The sequence below is a fragment of the Petromyzon marinus genome, chromosome 11 (assembly GCF_048934315.1).
Source record: "Petromyzon marinus isolate PM22_M1 ecotype Great Lakes invasive population chromosome 11, UKy_Petmar_22M1.pri1.0, whole genome shotgun sequence".
NCBI classification, from domain to species: Eukaryota; Metazoa; Chordata; class Hyperoartia; order Petromyzontiformes; family Petromyzontidae; genus Petromyzon; species Petromyzon marinus.
This window is the reverse complement of record NC_133677.1, coordinates 8,448,949-8,472,705: the sequence shown is the minus strand read 5'-3', so window position 1 is coordinate 8,472,705 and position 23,757 is coordinate 8,448,949. Positions and strand designations below refer to the sequence as shown.

Below are 23,757 nucleotides of genomic sequence, written 5' to 3'. Positions count from 1 at the left end.
ACGAACCCCGCGGCAGAGTGGCGCTTCTTCTTCTTTCTTCCTTTCGTATTCGGGCTGCTGATGGTGTGTTAGATGCAGAGAAACGGCCACAATGGCACGACATTAAAGTGGTCAAGCCAAGATGACCGCGTCGGGAGCAAGCGGAGTTGTATCGCTGGAGATGTCTCCTTCGTATTTGTGGATCGGACGTTGCGTCGTTATATGTTGTCTGTTATGGATGACCCCAGTGACACGCTGGACAGTTTTTTTAATAATAAATTTGTGCATCGGTTATGCGCATCTACTGCGATGGTTTGTGCGGATGCGCTTTAGGGTGGACCATGATCTCCGTGGAAGATCAAGTCCAAAGGGATCTTCTGCGTTGGCGCTGTAAATCGGACAATGTGAATCCTGCGACAGAATTCATGATAAATTGTTACATTACAGGCCCATACATGGAGGACTTGGCTATGGATTGTCCCATATAAGGGGGAGGGGGTGTTCTTGCCCAAATAAGGAAAAGTGGAACAGGAAAGGTCAGAAACGATAACGATTTTCAGCAGTAAATGATCCTAAGGTCGATCAATGCTTGACCATAGCTCGATCACTGCTCGATCAATGCTTGATCGAAGCTCGATCACATGCTCGACCACATAGACGCACGCCGAGCCTCTGCCACGCGACGCAAACACACTGCACCAAGGCTCACCTGCCCCGTCGGCTGTGACTGTTGACGTTTGCGGAAATCGCTGTCCTCGAAATCACGTGGAGGGGCGGGTATACCATGTCCTTTATATGGGCGCTATGCATGTGGCCTGTAATCATCCAGCACTGTGGAGTTGGTAAGGGTTGGTGGATCCGATTAACGTTGTGAAACTCCCTTCCCGTGGGCGCCGAGGATGTGCCATAACCCTGGCTCGCCATGAGAAGGCAGTGCAGCAAGTAGACTAATCACCGTCTGTTTCCATCTGTACGGGTGTTACCTCCTCACGCGAGCGTGTGGGTTTTCGCCGGGTGCTAAGGTTCCCTCCGACGCATATAATAAACGAAAAAAAACCCCAATGCATTAGGACCCTCCTGAAAAAAAATATCCTAGAATCAGTGTGCCTTTCCAATATAAATAAGTATTTAGTAATATATGAATAAGAATGGAAATTTTGGAAGAAGTTTTTTTATTCAAATCGCACTCCCAAAGCTCTGGTTGGTCGGCCGTCGCGACTGGACATTGGCGTTTCGTTGAAAAAAAGAATGTATGCGTTATCAATAGATGTATCATTATTATTAAGCTCAAGAATTTACATGCTGACGTGTAACCATTATCCGCATCTCCAGGCTGGGCCACAGACCGTTTCCCTCCCTCCTCTACAAGGTGGTCCAGATGTATTGTGACTCACATTTACTTCTTGAACACGTAATCTTTTTGAAAGTAAAGTTTATTTCACGAAGAAATTAATATGCACACGATAAAAAAAAATGTAAGGGGTCAATTAATTGGGGTGTCACAGTAAATTTGGACCACCCTGTCCAGCTGCTGTAGTATTGGATAGGGCGATTCAGAAAAAAAATTGGGTTTGGATTTTTGGTGGTGCCATTGGTGTATTTTGTTTTTGTTTAAACGTCCTGATTTATGTATTTAGTGCACACAACACATAACGCATATCAATAACGCTACAAGCCTTCCACCGCTGAAAGTGCCCCAGTACTTTGTGTGTTGTGTTTGTGTGAGATTGCGTTTCCACGTTCGAGGGAGCATGGCAGGCTTGTGACTGGACAGGCATGGCTTTCGGTGATAGCTTGAAGGGACGATGACCTCTGGTCAAGAACAGTGATGGAGTGGCGGTCGAAGCCAGGAAAACGCGCCCTAGAGGATGTCCACCGCGGAGATGGAATTATGAATTCGGTCCCGAGTAACGGCGCGCGCCACATCTCACGATCCTGTTGCATCACAGGATCGTGAGATATGGCGACATTGGATCGATCGTGGCTGATGATTGCTTTGGCAATTGCGGTCGAGTGTCGGTCGAAGTAAAATGCAACGTTAGGATGTAATTGAAAGCGTGCCTAAACTCTACAAATCACGCTGCGGAAATAAATCGCTTGAATTTAAAACATTACTATATGTTTAAGTGATAGAATTTTTTTTGTTTAAATACGCTGAGAACCTGGGGCCAACAATGTATTGATTGTTATCTTAACTGAAGTTAATTCGATTTTTTTTTGTCGTTGAAGAATGTTCTGTCGGACTTTTGTTTCGTAGTTTTTGGCTTTGTCATGCGGGGATGGCTGTTGATTTCCTTGGCACGGGAGAAAAAAATGCGAAGGTGGATTGCTGTGGTTGAGCCCTTTCTTTAGCTTTGTGCTGTGCTATTGGCATCAGGTCTCAAGACAAACAGATGTCCTGGAACTCTTACAGTGAGAAGCGTACATCATCCAATGTCCCCCACAAGGGGAAAACACAGATCGTGCTTTTTATTTAATCGTCCTTGCTCCTTGCAAAGAGAATTCGTAACAGGATGCCTTTTTTACCATTCACCGGGCTGACACTGTCAGTTCTCGCTGGCTTGGGAAGCCAGGTTAATCTCCGTTGGCCGAAACCCAGGTCTTAAACCCAGGCGTCTCATCGGTACTGCCTGCAGTGCACCGACACGGCGATTTTACACGAGTCACCTTAGCCACTGAACCTAGACCTCGAGCCCGCATCGGCCGTTATCGGAGCTCCGTTTTCGGAAGACCCCGGAATTTCTCAGCGTCCACCACGATTGACATTTTTCAAGGACGCCCACCGTGAAGCCGGGGAAACTTACCGGGTAGCCACCATCAATGCACCCTTGACAAGCAGCCTCCCCCCCTACCCCACAGCCACTTCTTTGGCCACGCATCGCTTAATTAAACAACAACAAGGCTTAGGTTTGTTCTTTAGCCTTGCGGGATGGATTTTTTTTGGCAATTTTTTTTTAAAAGAAACGAGCAAGTCGCCAGGCCCCCGCGGGGATAGTAGTTGGCTCTCTCATGAACGACCCTGGAAATGTGTGCTTCGGAGCGAGTCCAGGCCACAAGGCGCTGCGTGACCACCCCCGCTCTGCCCGGCGATAGGAGAAGCGGAGGAAGCTGGCGGAGAGGGGGGGGGGTGCTCGCAGAGCCAGCGAGAGCCCTTGACCCTAGCGCGCACAGAGCACCCAGCCTGCCCGATGCCAGGTACAGCAGCCGCGCACTCAGCAGCCCTGTACGTTCATAGTAGAGGTTTGTGGGTTAGATCGCGTAAATATTTCAATGTGTCGTTAAAACCTGCCACCACCCGACACAGCCAACTAGTAAGGGTTGTCACGTAAACAGAACGTGGCCAATTCGTCACTAGTACAGCCACACCGGTCGTGATTTGGAGAGCCAAGCCACAACATTTATAAAACCTATACGTTAAGAGTTGTGTTGGACGCCAGAGAATTGCGTTCGAAACGTAGGTGGGGTTTTTTTTCTTCTATCAATTCAAAATGTTATTCCGATTGTGAAGTGTGGTCAAATATAAACCCGCACCGGCGTCGCGAGGCCCTCATCCAGCAGTGGACTGGCTAGAGGGGTGGCGGTGTGCGCGCATGTATGCCGGCGTTGTTGCCACCAGATGAAGGATTGTATCACAGCTCTCGCAGCCGCCGTGTTAGAGCACGGCCTGCAGCAGAAGGAGACGTCACAGAACTACTACTGAGGTGTCTCTTTGCACGGCTAGGGAGCGAAATTTACCACACGCCTCGTTACTAAGAAATGTTCATCGCGTGGCAATGAAATAAGAAATAAAAAATCTAAGCCCTGAAATTTTGGCAAAGAAAGTTAAATATTTTATTAATTATTTTGTATGTGTGTGTGTGTGCTTGTAGTCAATGGTAACCAGGCCAAGGCCATCGACTTGCCGCACTTGAGAACCCAGGTTGTCGTTGGTGTCCACTCAGTCCCTGGGCCCCCCCCCCCCCCTATCACCACCTCCCTATCACCACCTCCCTAAATAGTATGCACTGCATATGTGTGTGTATATAAACATTTTATTTTACAACAATTGGAACTGGTTACTGCTGTCATTTGTATTCACTGTTTGTACACCGAAAATGATTTTAATTACATTATACCTTCCAATAAAATGGATCAAATTCGTAATGGTAACTATTTACTCTATAATTTGCATGCAATTATTTTGACTGGATGAATCTATTGTTTTTATCATACGAGACGCTGCCGTAGCGAGATGTTAACTACCTTGCCTGGTATACAGGAGGTCGTGGGTTCGATCCCGACCCTAATAATACCTGTATATTTGGAGTTTGAAATGTCTCTCTTCCCGTAGTCGCGTAGATTCTTCTCCGGGTCCTCCACATTTTGAATCAACATCGTGCGTTTCGAGTGTTAGGCTGCAATACATTTCCACATACGCCACCTCGTTGAGCTATCATTTGTGGTCAGTTCGCTTCTGAAAAAGAGCTACGTAGCTCAGTGGACCTTACCTTTAGCTCTATATTAACATTGCACGCTCTTCTCTTCTTGTAAACACAGTTGTCCCTTGCAAGTGGTTTTATATAAAGGTAATAAATATCCGTCTAATTTGTGTTATCGAGAAACTGTCCCCCCCCCCCCTCTCCCCGCTATTGGAATGTGGAATTTCCACAATTCGCACAGATCCGTGCACTGCTCCCTCACTTGTTTAAGCAAGAAGACACTTTGATTTAAAAAAAGAATGCATACGTATAAAAAATAAGGTATAGTGTTATAGCACTTCATCGATGTGAAGGCATTGTGGGTCAGTGTCAGTCCCGGCGGTTTTTTTTTTGTTTAAACCATACTTCACCACACTGGTTCAGTGCAAATTCGTGAAAGCGATGCCCAGGGGACTGCTTTTTACATATTCACTTAGCCACTGCCTTTCGCCGTGGCCGGGAATAACTCTCAGGTAACGGGGGGGGGGGGGGGGGGGGGGGGCGTAGAGTGGAGCGCCAACCATTCACCACGCCGTCGCTCCACCTACGTAATGTAGATTACGTCTGGAATTTGTTTCCTTGGCAGATAAAATATCGTTAATATAAAAGCAAAAATGGATGCATAACAACGGGTCTGAACTTGAATAACAGTGAGTTGTTTATTAAACCCAGTAAATGTATGCTGATAACAAAAAAATGCACGCGGTGTACAAACATACTGTGGACCAAGGAAAAGTTACATAGCTCTTCTACCTCTATTGTAAGATGGGCTAACCAGTAGATTAATGCTGTTATCAAAATGATCGTGGTTAACATAGCGTACTATAAATGCTCAGTAACAAGTATAACAACCATACAATCATCTAATGTGGTCAGTTATTGAGGAAGCTGTGTAGAAGTGAATAGTGCATTGTATTAAGACAAAATCCTATCAAAACATCAGTAAAACCTACTTGAAATCTCTACCAACAAATAACGCTTGTAAAATAAAAACAAAATAACAAACTGGTAACTACAGGACTATTGCTAGATTATAAAATGATGCCTCTTAAAAACAAAGTTCTTGCTCTTTGCATTCGTTCCACCACAACAAGTCGTGTTTCCAGGGCTGGCTTTGATGTCCACGTGGTGTGGAGAGTGGAAGTCTCGTGCCGACGCTGGCTGCGAGTGTACAAACGCAGGCAAAGTGAACGTTTAATTCTGACCGAGTGCCCGCATGGAATTCTCCCTCCCTCCCCCTCCCTCACCTCCCTCCCCCTTTTTTCAGGGATGCAACAACAAATCCCTCAAATTATTGGACTCGGGCTGGAAAGATTCCCAAAAGGATCGGAAGAGAGTTTCGGAGGGAAGGGAATGAAACCGTAAATTTTGAAGCAAAGTTAGGAAAGCCTTTTTGCGTTTGCTTTGCTCTTCTGTGTCTGTGTGTCTGGTTTACCATCGCTTTCGGTTTCCATGTGTTGTGTTTCATGACCTTTGTTAAAGTAAATCTGTGCTGCCATTTCTCTCTCTCTTTTGTTTTTGCGGTGCCGCGCGTGTGGCGGGGATGAGTAGCTGCCTCAATGCAACCCAAGAAATGGGAATGCCAGAGGCTGGATGCTTCACGATGTTTTCTCTGTTTTGCCCCCCCCCCCTATCCCACCCCCCATTTTCGACTCCACAGAGCAATATCCAGAGAAAAAAAAACATACGGAAACAATTGTGGAATTTTTGTTGTTGCCTTGAGGACAGTAAATCTCAAGAAACCCACAGAGAAATAGAAATTGATCATTATTTTGGCGAAAGCCTAAAACAAAATGAAATGGAGGCACGCGGGCACAGCGGCGGCGATGCGCGCTCGGATTTCACGTCGCTCTTGCTTGTCACACATTCCTCGTTATCTTTCCGATTAATCTTCTTTCCTCGGAGTTACAGACACCGACAACAATTTCCGCAGATAAGACTCGTTGCTTTGTGCTTTCAATTCCAATCTTAGGGAATATCTGTCTCGGCTGTTGTTATCAACTTTTCTCTCTTTCGTGAGTAATCCTGGATCTCATTTTTTTTTCATAGACATGCAACTTTATAACAATCACAAAAAAACTGTCTCTTATAAAACTGTCACATACAACAAAATATAATTTTTTTCTATAGCTTCACAGCAACTCTGCTGGCAGTACATCTCCTCTCAGTTTATTATTTAAAAAAAGTTGTTCCAATCTGGCTTCATGATTGCTGGTACAAGACTGCATTAATTGATCTTCACATATGGAGGTCGTAAGGCAGCAGGGTATTGCTGCATACTCAAAAAAGGCAACATTGTGGGAGAGAAGAAAAAGTTTAGAAGTGACCGAATTAGAGAACCCTTTTCGAATGCAGCTTCCGGAATGTCTCTACGAGGGATGAATGTGACTCCGCGTGACGGTAGCCGTGCCAACGCACCTCTCTCTCTCTCTCTCTCCCCTCTCTCCCCTCTCTCCGTTCAGCCTAAAAAAGACGCGCGGCAATTTTCTAACTGCGTTGTACAACACGGACCGTGGAAACTCGGGAGACGCTTTGCTGTCGGTCTTCAACATTTGATTGTCCGCTTTGGGGGCCACGCCGCCGTGACGTTTGCCGGAAACGCCGGACCCCGTCTTTTTGGGGGGGGCCCGGGGCGACACCGCGTCCCGCCCTGCCCGCGTCAGAATGTGGAGTGGAAGGCAGGGCATTTGTGGTTCTTGAGCTTCTTGATGATGTTTTTGAGCTCCCTGTTCTTCTTGTCCAGGCGGTAGATGGCCGTGAGCAGCAGCTGCTGCTCAAGCTTGCGCCCCATGATGAGGAAGTTGCCGGCGAGGCTGTCGAGCTGCTGGCAGGGGCAGCCGCCCCCGTTCTTGATGTGGAGCGCGAGCTTCTTGAGGTCCTTCTTGGCCAGCGGGCCTGGCTTGAGAACCTTCCTCTTCTTCTGCTGGGCCATGATCAGTTTGTCCCCACCTGCCTGCTTCACCTCCTTGATCTTCATCTTTATCGCTGCGGAAACAACGCGCGGAGGGATCACGGATGAGCACGTACGTAGTCGTAGCAGTTGTGATAATAAAGTACATGTGCAGCACAGAAGGTGTTTTTGTAACAATTACATTTGTTGTGCTGTCCACGACACAATCCAGCAGCCCAGACAAAGACGGTCAACCGCATCGCGCGCTTTCAGATGCGCTTCTACGGTCGTCTGGAACGTCTCTTCCTTCTGATATTAGGAAGCCACTGGAGCTATGCACTCTTAATTTAGACTGAAAAACCCATTTCTTTTAAAACTGCTTTTCGTGTTGAATTTGTTGCCCTTCCCGCACACCTCTGATCAGCGTGCCTGGTTTACGTCCGATGCAAAAGCAGTTCAACATACACACGTTTCATATGCACGGTAGTCGACCGTCCCACGCACTATCCAGGCCGATGCACGTTGCTTAGCTCCTGAGATTGGGGTGCCACTGTGGCAAGATGTCAACTACCTCGCCTGGTACACAGGTCGTGAGTTCGATCCTGACCCCGACGCCTGTATATTTGTAGTATGCATGTCTCTCTCTCTCTCTTCCCGTGGTCGTGGGGATTTTTCTCCGGGTCGTCTGGGTTTTCCCTCCACATTCAGAATCGACATCACGCGTTTAGAGTATTTGGCTGATATAAATTTCCACGCGATAAGCAACTTCGCCGAGCTATCATTTGTAGCCAGGTCGCTTCTGAAAAAAGAGCTAAATATCTACGTGGGCCTTTACCTGGTAAGATAAAAAGTTTAGTTAAAATAGTTTATCTGGTAAGATCGTGCCCACACTGGGCGCCGTGGCTGAAGGGGGGGAGAGGAGGGGGGGGATCTCGAGCTAAAACCGAGACACGTGGGTTGCGGCGACGTCAATCGTTTTGACTTCCCATTTAATTTGCGACATCTGACCGAGAGCGAAGCGGCATTGGCGGCGGTTATCCCCCTTCCTCACCCTCCTCCGTTCCATGCGGCAATGGCAACTGTGCGATGGTTTATTTAAAAAAAACAAACAGCCAGATACTCGACAAGATTAAGGAGAATTAAGAGAAGCGAAAGGAAAATGCAAGAAAATGTGCATCAACCGCATACGATTGTGTTCGTGGCCACGTTGAACCGCCGTGCGCGAGCACAGCCCCAATGTTTCGTGTTGCGTTCATTCAAAACCATCACGAGCACTTCGCTGCTAAAGTAGCCAATGCCGCTTGCTGCCGCTGTGGCTGAGACCTCTTTGTGAACTTGACAGCCTGCCTATTTAATCGTCTCCTACTGGCTGCTTAATATATTTTTTTGGGAAATGTAGGACTTCCATCCTATGCCTCATTAACGATTTATTTCTTTCATAGCTCTTTCCCCCTTTTCCTTTCTAAATGTCCTCAGGGGTTAAGGGCGGGCAGGGTGGGGTGGTCTGGGGGTGTGGAATATGAAAGAGAAGCAATTACTGTACAGGGCTTTAAGGAAAACTTTACAAATGCCTTCTTCAACAATTTGCCTCAAACCCACAATAGCAAATGGACCACTCAGAAGCACACTGAATTTAAAATTATTTCGTACAGGAGGTCGTGGGTTCGATCCTGACACTGATGTCTGTATTTTGGAGTTTGCATCTTCTCTCTCCCCGTTGCCGTGCGGATTTTTCTCCGGGTCGTCCGAGTTTTCTCTCCACATTTAGAATCAACATCATGCGTTTAGAGTATTTGGCTGCAATACATTTTCACGATAAGCCACCTCGTTGAACTATCATTTGTGGCCAGGTCGCTTCTGAAAAAGAGCTACATAGCTCAGTGGGCCTTTACTTGGTAAAATAAAAAAAAACAATCTGTTCGATAGTTTATAGTTTTAGTATTGCAACCTACAGGAGACTTCCTTGCTCGTGCGAGTGCTCTTAAGTCATTTCCGTTGCTCACAAAATTCCCCTCCAGTATAAAAAATAAAATCTAATTGACATATTTGCTACAGTTTTTAACCAACCAGATGGTTCACATCCTGAAATGTTTTTACATCCTTTATAAAACGTAATATTACTTGACGTTTTTGCACACACACATGCTATATGTAGCAAATGCTATGAAGGGCTTCGTAAATATATAAAAAAAGTGTATAGGGTATTTAATTTCTCAGGCTGAGCGGGAACATTTCCGCTGGTTAAGTTTCAATTAATTTTCTGCAAGAAGTTTTTTTTGTTAAGTCGTTACGTGTAACCAACATTTGTGCTAAGCTGACGTTTATAACTGTTGGCAATTACCGGAGAATGGACTTGGCTAGTTCTGAGAGACGATCAGAAAGAGAGAGGGGAGGGGGGCAGATATATTGGGGAGGGAAGGAGGGGGAGAGGATATTGATTTCCTCCAAGCCAAAAATTGTAGCCACATCGGAAACTCATGAAATCAGAAAACGTACTCATTTAAAGTGAGCGTCGATGCGTGGTTAACGTAAAATATAACAAATTATTTGGTGATGTGGCTGCTGCTGCTGCGTTGGCAGTGGTGCCCAGGCACAAACGCACAACAACAATTCAATACATCCGATTAGCAAGGTTGGCTACGTACGGTGCGAAATAAGTTCGAATACATACGCACAAAACTATGGCCTTGAAAGGAAAAAAAACTACACATGCCAGGTGGTGTTTTGACGCTTTGGACAATGGCCTTTCTTCATAGTAGATAAATAGTTGTCTATAACAGTTAACGGCGCAGCCCTGCAATTGCTGGCTCATGCCACTGCTGGCAGAAGGGCTTCCCACTTCAAGGGGGAGCTCTCGAACTCCCCCCCCCCCCCCCAACTAGAGGGTATTTTGGCCTACTCCTTCACGCTGCGCAGACGCCTCGGAAGAGGTGGGTGTACCCACACTTTACCTCACCACGCACAACGTGCGGATGAACTGTGATAAAATCATGACGACTGCTAGGTGGACAGAAGTGTGGGGGAGTTAAGAAATCTGGCCATTGCCGTGCCGGGAGATCAAAGGATGACCTCTGGATTGGAAGTCTCAGTGTGCTAACCATTACACCATGGCAGCACGTACCACAACTCCCGCATATCAGTTTTTAATCGGACACTTTTTGAACGGCCATAATGGGAACAAAAGTGCAGGCTTAAGATACTAAAATAATGTGAGCGGGTTGCTCTCCATTGAAAACTAAACAGCTTTGCGTTTATGTAATTTAAAATCTGTCATGCGCAAGTAGTGTTTAAAATGAGATTCCAAACTTTGCTCCATTTCTTCCGACAAGGTCTTTAAAAGCACCAGCGTGATAAACATTCTGTGCCCCATCTCGAACGAACTCGCAATTTTACAATCGCAAAATCTGCCCGTAAATATTCGCGAATTTTATGGAGTGAGTGTTCCGTAATGCTGACAAGTGTTTATTTTATATCGTGACGCGCACGCACATGCCATATCTCTTAAAACGTTGAGCCGTTAGGTGTGAGCAGTTGTCGAGCCGTTAAAATGTTCAGGGGGGGAAAAAAACCCGAGGAAGGAGTTGCGTACGTTTTTATCTTTTAAAATGCAATTTCCCCCAAACCGTTTAATGTTTTGCCATTCACGTTTCACTCCATTTCGTTCACAAGTATCTGCGAGATTTTGCCGATGGGAAGGCTCATTGGAATCGAACAAAGAGTTCCGTGAATTAAGTTGTAAATGACACCCTGGAAATAAAACAGGCGACACGATGGTTAAATTTAGTCCAAACCCAATAAACTTGCGGAAAATCTAAACGGGCCTTGAAACGCGAATTATATTTTTGGAGGCAAAATTTTTTTTCCATTAGAAATTACAGTATTATGAATGGCTTTTGCCCAGATGCTGATGTATATATATGTGTACTGCAGAAATTCCTGGAATAAATACAATGGGAATAAAACTATAATCACATTTTAAAGACACATTGGCCACAGGACTTGGACTAACTCTCAATGTCAAGGTAATGAGGCACTGCCGAGGATCCAGCGCTGAACCTGAGGGGGGGGGGGGGGGGGGGGCTCAGCGCAGCTTCGTCTCCCAGAATCCCGAGAAGGGACGGGGCTCTCAAAGGACATCGAGTTCAGTGGGCCCCGGCTTTCAGTCCAACGCAGACCGCTCGCCCAAAACCAAAGTAAAAAAAAAACCGACAACGTATATATTAATATATATGTAATGCAGTCATTCTCAAGTTGAAAAATAGTTCCGTACGGACATAGCGGCAGAAGCAAACGCATATTATATCCAAATTACTGAGGATTAAGGGCCTAAATAATCTGGCGGGGTGGTATTTGGTTAGAGCATTTGACTCGCAATTAAAGCTTCACACCCGGACTGGAGTCGATTAATCCCTCTCTGTGGGAAGTCCACAGGGGTTTTCCTCGGGAGAGACCGGGCCCGAACCATAGGAATGTGTAATTAACACCACTGGTTTAGGGCTACCAGTGGAAGTTAATGCGACCCCATGTTCATTTGTGCAGATAAACTCTTTGAATTTCACTTTTTGTACTTTTATCATCATCATCATCATCCATGTTCTATCCACTTATATATGAAGGCCTCCTCGACACGGTCAACACATATTCGTGGTCCCACGATGCCACAATCTATCTCACACTCGCGCACGAGTTGATCCTCATCCCCTCCGTCTCTCCACAGTCGTTGTGAAGTCAGCTGCGTTACCTCCTTTGGCAGCCTGCTCCGTTTTCTTTTTTTAACCATTATGATCCAACTCCACCTTCAACAACTGCCCGATGTACACAAATTACTCTTTGCCTTTCCCAGTTGTCCCCTACAACAATTTAATAGGTGCAGTTATGTAATCGCCGCACCTACAAGTTACAGGGCGCGGGGACATTTTATACTCGGAGGAATGACAACGGCAATTTATGTGGCTTCTTGCCGAGAGGATGATCTCGCGTGGCCTTTAAACACCACGCACCTTACAGCACAGGCTGCACACGTTGGTAATTCCACCGGATGGTAGCGAGTGTAGCACTGCCGTTTGGTAAAACTGAGAGTTTTCGCCGGCGACAAGATTTATTTTATGATTATTTCAAACAGTTTTGTTTCCATGCCGGTGTTGAGAAGATTAACTGTTCGTGGAACACACACTCCCTGCGACTCGCATACCATATTTTGTTATATATATGAGGTTTATTTCGGAACTTTCCAAACTCGTCTTTGTTTAGAAAAGAGTTAATAGTTTGTTTGATAAACTACTGTATGTGAAGTGCCCACGAGCGTGTACCCCCACTCGAGCGCCAATATAAATCGTAGTTAATCTCTCGTTATCAGCACCGTAACGCGTTACACAGGAAATAAAACACGAATAAACGTTTAACGTCTGTTTGCGTACCGGTTTACGAGCACGCTATGTTTCCGAGCACTTAAACATCCCTTCCCTCGCTGCTGCTCCGCACACACAGGCGCATTTAAAATGCAAGCCTGAGATCTTCATGCCAAATTGTACGTATGTATGCATGTTGAACTTCTATCGCACCGTACGTAGTCAACCGTGCTAATCGGAGGTGCAGGGGAAGGACAACAAACTGAACACAAAAAGCAGTTCTAAAGAAATTAGTTTTCAATCTAGATTTATAAGTGCAGTGCTCATAGTGGCTTCCTAATATCGGAAGGAAGAGCGTTCTAGACGGACACAAAAGCGCATCTGAAAGCGCGCGATGTGAATTGCTGTATTTTGTGACATTTCACACACGTCACACACACACGTCACACACACACTGCCTATTCGGCCAAACGTCCCCAATATTTTTTATTTATTCCAAAGGGGGCCACCTTCTCTTTTGGTTGACTCGCTGGGCCCCCCTGCGTTACATTCCTTGACGACTTCAAATCGGCGTCGACATCATCTCGTCGACACTCACGTCGCGTTCGCCCATAAGATAGCGGGGGTCCATTTGATCCCCCTATAGCCCCCCCCACCGCCCCGCCCGGAATGAGCGACGCATTAATGATTGGGGAGGGGGGGGCAAGGAGCCGTGAAAGGGGAGCGCTTCACGAGAGCCCAAAAGGACACCATGGTGGTGGGTGCAACGCGTGGCGGCGTCCTCGCTAACCCCGGGGTCACCGCACGGTCCCCGCGATGGCTCGTTGTGAACAAGTTAATGTACAACGCCTTCTTCTGCGTCCGTGACGCACAATCGGCCACCCCCCCCCCCCAACCAACCACCCCGACACTCTCCCACTACCGCTGCTTACTGCCGGGGCTTCCCAACGGCGGCAGCGGGGCACGTTCACAGCATCAATGGTTAAACCGACGGGGCTGTAAAATGCGTTGTGCGCGAGCGGCGTGCCGGAGCACTTTCGACGCGACAATGCGGCCGAACGCGTGATCTACGCGCAGCGATTTGCGGGCGCAGCTCGGTAGCGAAACGGGGGTGACCCCCGTGTGCATTAAGAGTCCAAGGAGAGTGTCGGTCAGTTGTCTCCAGTCGGCTTGCGCGAGTTGGTCCGAGTTGGATTTGAAGGCCAAATGGAGTTGCCCGGGACAGCGGCGGTTCCGTAGTTGGCCCGAGTCGACCTGCGTCATCGCGGCGCGAGTTTGTCGGCGGTTCCCCCCCCGGAAATACTTGGGAAAGTCAAACGTCGTGACGGGCTTTCCGACAAAAAATAAAAGACTAATTGTCCAACGTTAAACGAAATCTAAAAAGGGTAATTGTGGCGACCCGCCTGCCACAATTTACATTGATAACGTGCTTGGTGGCATTATTGCTGCTCGGCTACAGTTCCGACAGGAGGAGGGTTAGGGTGAGGGAATTCAGGCCAAACCCACGACGAAGAATCGGCCGCCGGTTGAATTTTCGGTCAACGCGAATTGACAGAAACTATCGAGGCAAAAGGCGCCCGAGCTCTGGGCATTCGATACCTGAAGAGTTGTTCAACTCGTCCAATGTGTCACGTGGAGTCTCTTAATGGAGACGGCGACTCTGTGTGAAGGAGACAATACGGGGGAAACCCGTTTACACCAAGATAGGTACGGGCGGTGAACTCTAATTAACTTGCACGAGTCGGCAACTGAATTGGTCCCTAACGAGAGTGATTAAGCGTCGTTAATCGCCGCTGTAGTGCGAGCGATTGCTCGGAGGGATTTAATGTAACTCTCGTCTGCTACGTGTCTCCTTGAAGGCTGGGTTAGACAGCTGCCTCTTTGGCAAGGGACTGAACTGAGCATCGATTCCCGTGAGCGAATTTAAGACACGAAGTAAGAGATGACAGAGTAAGAGATCAACAATATGGAATCGTACTACACGAGGCATGGATGCGAGTGGTAGCTCTTGTGACAATTAAGTATGATATTTAATAATAACAATGGACTGTATGGCTCTGTGTTTGTCCACTGAAGGATGAATGCCTCCCTACACTGACAATGAAGGAGGTTGTTTGACCATACATTACCATGCTGGTCAGTGAGGGTTGGTGAAGGGGGCCTCCGTACCGGTTCAGATATCACTTAGCCATAGTCAGGAATCTAACTCAGTTTGATGGCTTTGAAGCACAATTGATCTATATATATAGATCAATTGCCATTTCCAGTGAGCAGAATGAAGATATTATTACATCTCATACATGAATCTATCCTCATGCTAAAGTCACTATCGGCCTGTTTCAATATCGATCAGAATTCTGGGCGAGATTTTCGGCAAACTGGAGAAGGGGCGGGGGGGGGGGGTTTGAGGAGGGAGGGGGGGGGCTGGGGGGGCACGTGACAAAGGGGGCACAACAGAACGTGGGCCACGTTGGGAGTGAAACAGCCCAGCAGGGCACGTGGGTGGCCCATTGTGACTCGACAGCGAAGCCGGCGATAATAAAAGCACTTTGAGCTGAAATTCGAAAGAAACAAAAAACTGTGAACAGAAGTGAGTTATAAAAAAAAAAAACGCCTTCACTAGAGGGCGGGCGGGCGGGCGGGCGGCCCTCTGGGACCTTCTGCCCTCGCTCTTTCCTTCCCACTGTATTCTCCGTCACGTCAAAGTGGCCCCCCCCCACCCTCGCCCCCCACTTGTTGTCCGAAAAGACTGGAAATGCCCAAAGGAGGATTGGGATCTCCAGTTGGTAAACGCTGGGACGCCGACATCCCTTGGTGGGGAGCAGCACAATGGAGCTTGTTACATATTAGTGACGGTGTCGTGACCCCAGTCCGGTAGGGCGGCAGCTCACGGTCCCCCTGCCTGTGTTTGTGTACAGGCGTGAGTCGTGCGGAACTGTCTCGCACGCTTTTGTGCTTTTTAAAGGGCGGAAGATAAGCCCCGGGGTAAGGATGGAGATAACGGGCTGTCCCTGAGGTGGTGCCGTGCCAAGCAGAGGAGGTCCCTGTAACGCGCCATTGGTATTCAGTCAACCAGTTTGTTTTGGTCCAACGGCCAATTGGATTGCCCAGAAATATTATCCGCAGCGTTTTTTTGTAAGCGAGCGAGCGAGCTCTGGATCGGTATCGACCTTGTGGGTCTCATCGGCAGAATCAGGCTTTGTTAAACAATTGGCAAGATCACTCCCTACTGCGGGGGGCCCTGCTCATACAGAGTTGTAGGTATCCGTACTTTACCCCCAGCGAGCGTGCCCACTGGCTGAGTCAACGCCGACTGCATCCGACTTCTCAGTGGGTGGCAATTCATTCAAACAAAGAAACTCGCCCGAGGCTTGAGCTGCTTTCACTGGGGATGAAACCCATGGCCCTTGGTCCAGATTAATGATGTTTGCCTAGGAGATGACCCTACTGAACAAATTTGCAAAAAGAGACGTCTTGTAATATAGTTTTTAAAAAAACTGCACAATATAGCTGTTCATCCCCCTTTTTGATTTTTCTGTGGCCAATATTCATCAGCTCATCAAATGATTTTACTGGAGCAGCGGCGCAGTAGTTAGTGTGTGCGCTGCATGGTAAACTGGCCACTTGAGTTCAATTCCTAGCCAAGGTTAACTTCAGTGGCGAGCGATATCAAAACCAGTCCTGGCAACCCCTCCCGCCACCTCCCCCATCAACCCGTATTGACCAGCATGGTGAAGTATAGTCAAACAAACCTGCACGGCCGACATGTCATGGCCAGGCCTTCATCCAGCGGTTGATTGACGAAGGGCTGTAAAAATCGTCGACTTGCATTGTTATCACCAGCCTAACTACTGTGTTGGAAAATCAAATTCCTCCACACTCGTCTTTCGGTTGTCGCGTCGTACAGCCGACAGCTCGGGGAGGCCTTCGTCCAGCAGTGGATAGATCATGGCTGCTGACGATGACGACGATGACGACGACGACGATGATGACGACGATGACGACGATAATGACGATGACGATGATGACGATGATGACGACGACGACGATGACGACGATGATGACGACGGCGACTCTTTTTCTTTGGCGTCCGTGTCATGCGCTCGGCCATTTGCGCTGCTCAGTTTGCTCCGATTACCCCGGCCCGACACTAATCCACCCTCGGTTTGTTTTGTTTCTCTGTGCTCGATAGTTTGTGCATTGGCCAAGCTTACTCAGACACACACAGAGGACAGCTCTCCGGTAGGGAGAAGCCCCCTAGTGGGTCCTAGTGCGGTCATCTGGCTCCCATTAGTGGAAACCCGAGTAAGCTGCCAAAGCTCCGTCGTGCTGTTATTCCAACTCTACCCAATTTCACGGCTGCAGTGAATCGGCTGGGTTTGTGTACGCGTGCCTGCGCGGGTGCGCGCGTACTTTTTTCTTGCCATTATTGTTTTTAATGGATGGCTTCGCAACCCCCTGGTTACGATATGCAAATTCGAAGCACCGTCTGATTGTTTCCTCAGCAATCTCACGAAATCTCTCAACAAGCTGCAAGCTTGAGAATCTGAAACATCAACTCGTGCTCTTCTGCCATGAGTTGCAGCACTCTTTTGTCTTGTATAGAAGAAGAAAAATAACAACAACAACCCAAAAGTCACTTCTGTCTCTGTGACACTTTTGCTTCGAAGAATTTGTCTAAATTTTTCCCGCAGAGTTCGCCCAACAACAAGAGCAGGAGCTGCAATGAAAATGGCCGGGATTCCAATGCAAAGATTGATTTTGGAAGCTTGTCCAACTTAAAACAAGCATTAAAATAGGCAGTGATTACTTTGGCGCAGGAAAGCACTGCTCCTAATACAATTGTCTCTCGCGAATTTCGCTGGAAATGCACGACAAAGACCCAACATATGGTGAATATTTAAACAAAAAATTTACATCAATTCAGCACGTTATATACATTCGTGTCATATTGTGATGTGCGTTTGGCCACGCTTCTCAGCATTAATCGGTAATAAAGATACATCATTCGCATCGCCTGTGAATGCTTAAGGTGTAAAACTTGGAGGTTCGGCGGATAGATTAATTGTAAGGTGGCTCTAAAGTAATTACTACCGCATTAGGAATCTGTCGTTTATTTTCATTATGTACTCTCTGCCACGATCACGCCGAATGGACAAATGGCCTGCAATACGCCCGGCCTCAATCAGATCTCGGAAGCTAAGCAAGTATTTGAACCTGGATTGTGCTTGAATGGGCGACCACCGTGCATGAACAGGTTGCTATAGGCTGCTGCGGAGGCTACGTTGTCAGCAGAAGGCAGTGCATGAAACAAATCATTGTTGTACTGTACTTATGCTCCAATGTATGTGCTACCTGCCTACACCAACCCGCAGTGACCAGCGCTGTAATGTCACGGTCAAATAATCCCCATGACCCGCACGGCATGAAGAAAGACCTCATCCAGCAGTGGGCTCTCATGTACTTGTTCTATATAGCAACAAAGTAACATTTACGTTTTTAGATTATCCTTTAAATTGAGTGTTGGAAGGTGGGACTAATGTCAAACACGAGAAAATGTCATTTTTGGTCCCAAAGAGTGGCTGCATCTTCAGCGCGATAAATTACATACTTTGATTGCTACGGCGAGAATGACGGCATGACGGACAAATGCCGTGAACCACGCCGACTGCATTCATGATGTTTACGGAGGGGCCAAGCTGACCCAGAACTCGTTGCACACTGCATGGAGCTCCTTGCCCAGAACCCTCGTGAATATAAACACTGCCAGCCCACTTCAAGAATACATTGTGCAAAGTAATGTTCAGATTGCAAGCAGTGGCGGGGGGGGGGGGGGGACAATGGCTGCCAACGTTGAAGGTGCTCATCGTTATGGTGCCGTGGAAATTGAAAAGTGTCGGTGTTTAACGTTTAAAGTTTGAATTGTTGCCCGGCCCAAGGCTCTAACAAGAGCTCACGGAGGAATATGCCAGAATGGCACATTCTCAAGGACATGGGGTGTTGGGGGGGGGGGGCTCGGGCTGGGGGGGCAGGTGTTGAAGTTAGGGGCCATGTGGCTGAGGAGATGGAGCCGCAGCGCAAACTATACAACTAAACTAAACAATTTTTTTTTTATTTTCCCAGGTAAAACCCACTGAGCTATGTAGCTATTCTTCAGAAGCGACCTGGCCACAAATAATCTCAACGAAGTGGCTTATCATTAGGTGGAAATTTATAGCAGCCAAATACTCTAAACGCACGTCGATTCTAAATGTGGACCGTCAAACCGAAGGGCCCGGAAAAAAATCCACACGACCACGGGGAGAGACATGCAAACTCCACATATACAGGCGTCAGAGTCGGGATCGAACCCACGACCTCCCGTGTTACCAGGCGAGGCAGATAACACCTCGCCACCGCGGCAACCAAACGAGGAGGGCCTGCGCGTCGTCGTCCTCATCGTAGCGTCGCCGTGGCGTTATTGACATGCTCGTATTTTCGGCCACGCTCCATTAGCCCCCGAGAGCGGCGGCACTCGGCCAGCGCCGATCCACCGCCACCACTACCCCGGCGTTGTTAAACGCACCGCTTAGCGTCTGTTTATGCAGCGCGGTTTCCACTAAGGACGTCTGCGCTCGCTCGCGATCCCTCCCTCTGCGTCAGTGCCATGCGCAGGGTCCCTTTAGGACAATCATCCAAGATTGTCACAAACGAGCAGAACGCTGGGCGGAGCTGGAAGGAAGTTGTGTGGTTTGTGCTTTAGCGGATTTCCCCAGTGTGCAGCACACAGATAAACGATCGGTCATCGGGCAGGAAGATATACGCTGTCACTTGTGTACGGTGGTACAGATGGCCACTGCACCACTTGGCCGAGTGTCTGTCCCCGTTTATGACGCTTGTGCTGCATGCGATGGTGATGATACTGATGATGCTGACGGGGGTGACGCCAATATAGGCGGTGATGACAATAGTGCGGGTGATGACGCTTATGGCGGTCAATGCTTCGGTGGTGAAAATTCGTACGGATGTGCGATTGTTTATATAATGAATGGGCAGAAAAAGAGTTTGAGAGATGGAATTAGCTCGTGCGCAGGTACTCGGGTAATTATTGCATCGTAGGATCACGATGGATTGTGACGGCTTAGGGAGGCCTTCATCCAGCAGAGGACTGATCACGACTCACGGACGATGATGATGATGATGATGAAAAGTTATTCTCAGCCAGAGATGCGTGGGGATCATGCACTTGGTGCACATGATTCTTTTTCCGATTCTTCACGGCCGAAAGCGCCTGTTGCGTCACGGCGAAGTAAAGACGCGGCGATGGCTCAAAACCCCACCTTGCGTTTGGCGCGGGCTAGCACTACCCTCCGCACAGTCGCAATCGTGCAAAAAAAACCCCCCACTAACTTACGGTACACGCCATGGCAACGATGTTCAGGATCGCGAGTTGTGCCGTCGATCAGAATCACTTAAACGTAGCCGCACGGGGTGAATCTGCGTCCTTTGCATCGAATTTCCCCTCCTGGGCCCTCTGCGCTGACGTGTAATGCATGGAACAGTTAGCTACCCAGCATAGGGAACCTATATTTCATATCTCTCGGCTCCGCGCGTGTGTTAACCTGACAAGAGCAGTGGAAAATAATAGCTCCGCGAACTTGCGGTTATGGTAAAAACGCCTTGTTGGAAATAGTGTAACTGTCACAGAATTCGCATTCAATTGACGTTTAAATAATAACATGCCCAGGAGGTGGTAGGCAAGGTTTGTCTGTGTATGCACAGGAGCATAATACTGCGTGCGCTTAAAAAAGGAAAACCTGTCTTCCCTATCCCCATTTGGACATTACATTATAGAATGTTAACGTGTTTTAGGTGTCATACAGGTTTTATGGGTTAGATCGCGTAAATATATAAAAGTGTCGTTAAACCCGCCACCACCCGACACAGCCAACTAGTAAGGGTTGTCGCGTAAACAGAACGTGGCCAATTCGTCACTAGTACAGCACACCGGTGTGTTGGAGAGCCAAGCCACAACATTTACAATCTGAGTACGACATTTCGGCAGTAATTACAACTAGCTTCATCAGTCGACAGCCAGTGTTCTGTACTAGTAACGAATTGACGTTCTGTTAACGTGACAAACCTTACTAATTGGCTGTGTCGGGTAGTGGCGGGTTTAACGCCACATTTATATATTTACGCGATTTAACACAAAAAACCTGTCTTATGGATGCTATTGCTCGCGAAAGCCTATGTGTTAAACTGTTTTAGGTGGCCAGACCCATTGCTAAACATTGCAACAATGCTCACGATAACTGACCGCTCAGAAATTCTCCCATTAATTTACAAAAATATGTTCCCGTTGGCTCACGGGGATGGATGCCGTGCGTCGTCGGAATCGTCGCGATATCAACACAGGACGAGCAAGGACACAGCGGTGCCCATTGCAATTATATTTTTTTAGCAGGTAAGGTCCACTGAGCTAAGTAGCTCTTCTTCTGAAGTGACCTGGCCACAAATGATAGCTCAACGCAGTGGCTTATCACGTGGAAATTTACAGCAGCCGAAAACTCTAAATGCACGTTTCTAAATGTGGAGGGAAAAACCGGGGGATCTGGATATAAAATCCACGTGACCACGGGGAGAGAGACGTCGGGATCCAAACCGCGACCTCCTGTACACCAGGCGAGGGAGTTAACATCTCGCCACCGCGACGCCCCTGAACAGACGGAACAAGGGGGACACTTGCGCCACGGTTTCTCTGCTCGACAGTCGTGAGGATGATCTGAAGCAACGCGGAGAAAAAAAATACCGCAATAAAAACCTTCCATCAACAGCAGATGTCTCTGCGGTGAGTAAACATGGAAAGGCCGTACTTTATAGTTACGCACAGCTTTAGCGGGGGAGATGCTTAAAAGAATATGTTGAGGCACGTGTTTAAAATTTACCCCGTGTATTTTTTTTAAGGCACATGCCAGGATTGTGTGTGTAGAGATCATGCTGTACAAATATTATCAGTGTAGAAATTAAAATTTAAACCACTCACCGTTGCAGCTCAATTAAATTATGTACAGTCTCAACATGCCTCTAAGGATGTTTTTTTTTAATTTGCCAGATAAATGTCAAATGTTAGTCTGACCAGGGTATAAAAATACAATTTAACCATAAAATTGGTAACGGGAAGGTTTTCGAAAAACATGTTAAAAAAACCTGCCATTTGTCAAAGGAATGTCCACAATGTCTTGGGCCCCCACGAATTGTCATGATTGTCCACTAAGTTGTTTACGACAGCAGCCACATTTCCCCTCATCAATCGGCAAAGTATATCCCCTCTACCATAGGCATGTGGAATTTCCATCACTGGCTCAGGGTCACCAACAACAGAGGTGGACACCATCCCACACCAATTTGAGTAGAGGGGATACACTTTGCCGATTGATGAGGGGAGATGTGGCTGCTGAAAAATATATTTTTTCGAAATCTGGAGGTAAAAAAAACTTTTTTTTATATATATATAGAGCTCATAAAGCCTTCAGCAGTTGGGCACCAGAAAGCCCTTTCATAAAGTAATACCAAACAGGCGCCTTGTTAAAGTGCGACTCAGAAGGACCTTTCCAAAAGATGTGTCAAAGACAGCCCTTCCTAATGATACAACACATCTCTCTCTAAGTTATGTATCCCAGAAGGCCCTGTTGTGAAGGTATGGCTAGACGGCCCATCCCAAAGTAAAAAAAAAACAGGCCACATTTTACTCTAAAAGGCCAACCAAGAGGATTAAACTAATGCAGGACAACTGGGACTGGGAAAATAGGATTAGCAGAGGCTTTTATTTTCTTTCTTTCACCCTGGGCACAGGAAGTGGCTGGGTTGGCGAGTGGGTGGCTGGGTTGACTAGTTGGTGGCAGCGTTGGTGGCTGGCTGGGGAAGTTGGGTGGGTAGTTGTTGGCTGGGTTGACGAGTGGGTGGCTCATTGGGTTGGTGGATAGTTGAGCAGTAACTGATGGGAGTGGGTGGCTGGATTGGTGTGTGGCTTGCTGGGTTGGTTGGCTGAGTGGAGCAGTTGCGAAGAGTTTTCTCAAAAGGTGTTCATGAAAATGTGGTCGCGGTGGTACGCCATTCTTGACTTTTTTTTCTCTGAAGATAATTTCCCCCTGATCCCTTGCCAGGTGGCCAAGGGAAGGAAGAGGGTTTTGGGAGTGGTGCACACAAGGTTAGACAGGGGGTGGTGGATGGGCAGCGTCGGTTGTGATGGTGGCGGCAGGGGGTAAGCGCTGAGATGGGAGAGGCCTAACTGTGAACCCAAGCAAAGCAGCCACGCCAGACAGACTTTTGAGATCTCTTGGGGGAAGTGGGTGGGAGGTGGAGGGGGAGAGAGAGAGATCCCCAAGACGTTTCTCAGCAATTATCACACAAATTAACGAATTCCCTATGTACGCTTAATTGCCCTCCGTTTGGCCTGATAAAAAAGGCACACTCTCTTGCCCCCCTGAAAAATAAGTATTTGCCAATAAGAAATGTGAATGTACTTTTTGAAAAAGTGGAATCTTCCTTCAAAACTGCAGCGATTGTAAAAACGTAATTGCAGTACATTTAGTTAAAAAAATATATACATTTGGTGATGCGTGTTTTATTTTATTTGTTAAGAGAAGTGCATATATTCAATAAGCAACGCTGATGTGTATTTTGAACTTGGCATGTTTAACGTATGAGCTAACGTCCTCCGAATTAAAACATTCTCCTTTCAATAGCTTCGTGTTTAACTCCAAGCTGACCTTATTTAAAACTACCCTTTTGGTAACTTTAAACAAACCATTTAAACGGGACAGATGACTTTCATTATCGCAATAATGCACAGCTACAAATGCAGGCGCAGGTGTTTGATAAATAGGAACCGATTTAAAATGAACCTTTTTTTCTTCGTTTTATATTTTTGAATGTGGGCACCAGTTGAGCCCCCCGTTGGCTGTTTGTCACGTAATGAATGGTACACATAGCCATTTAGGAGTGTTTACACGAGACATTATGCACATAAGGGCTCAAGTTTGAGACGTGGAGAATTTGTCTGCTCCCATGCAGCTTTGCTTGCATGTTTAGCAGCCTCACG

The 23,757-nt window shown here is 47.3% G+C and overlaps 1 protein-coding gene across 2 annotated transcripts in view; it reads right to left on the bottom strand.

Annotated features, from left to right (window-relative positions):
- Positions 1–5,071: 5,071 nt before the first annotated feature.
- Positions 5,072–23,757, bottom strand: part of SFRP5 (secreted frizzled related protein 5) — a 38,449-nt gene continuing 19,763 nt past the window's right edge. For both annotated transcript variants that reach the window (XM_032952118.2, XM_032952117.2), the window contains one exon: positions 5,072–7,421. In XM_032952118.2, the coding sequence (XP_032808009.2) occupies positions 7,211–7,421 (211 nt within the window). In that variant the 3' untranslated portion in view covers positions 5,072–7,210. The remainder of the gene's footprint in view (positions 7,422–23,757) is intronic.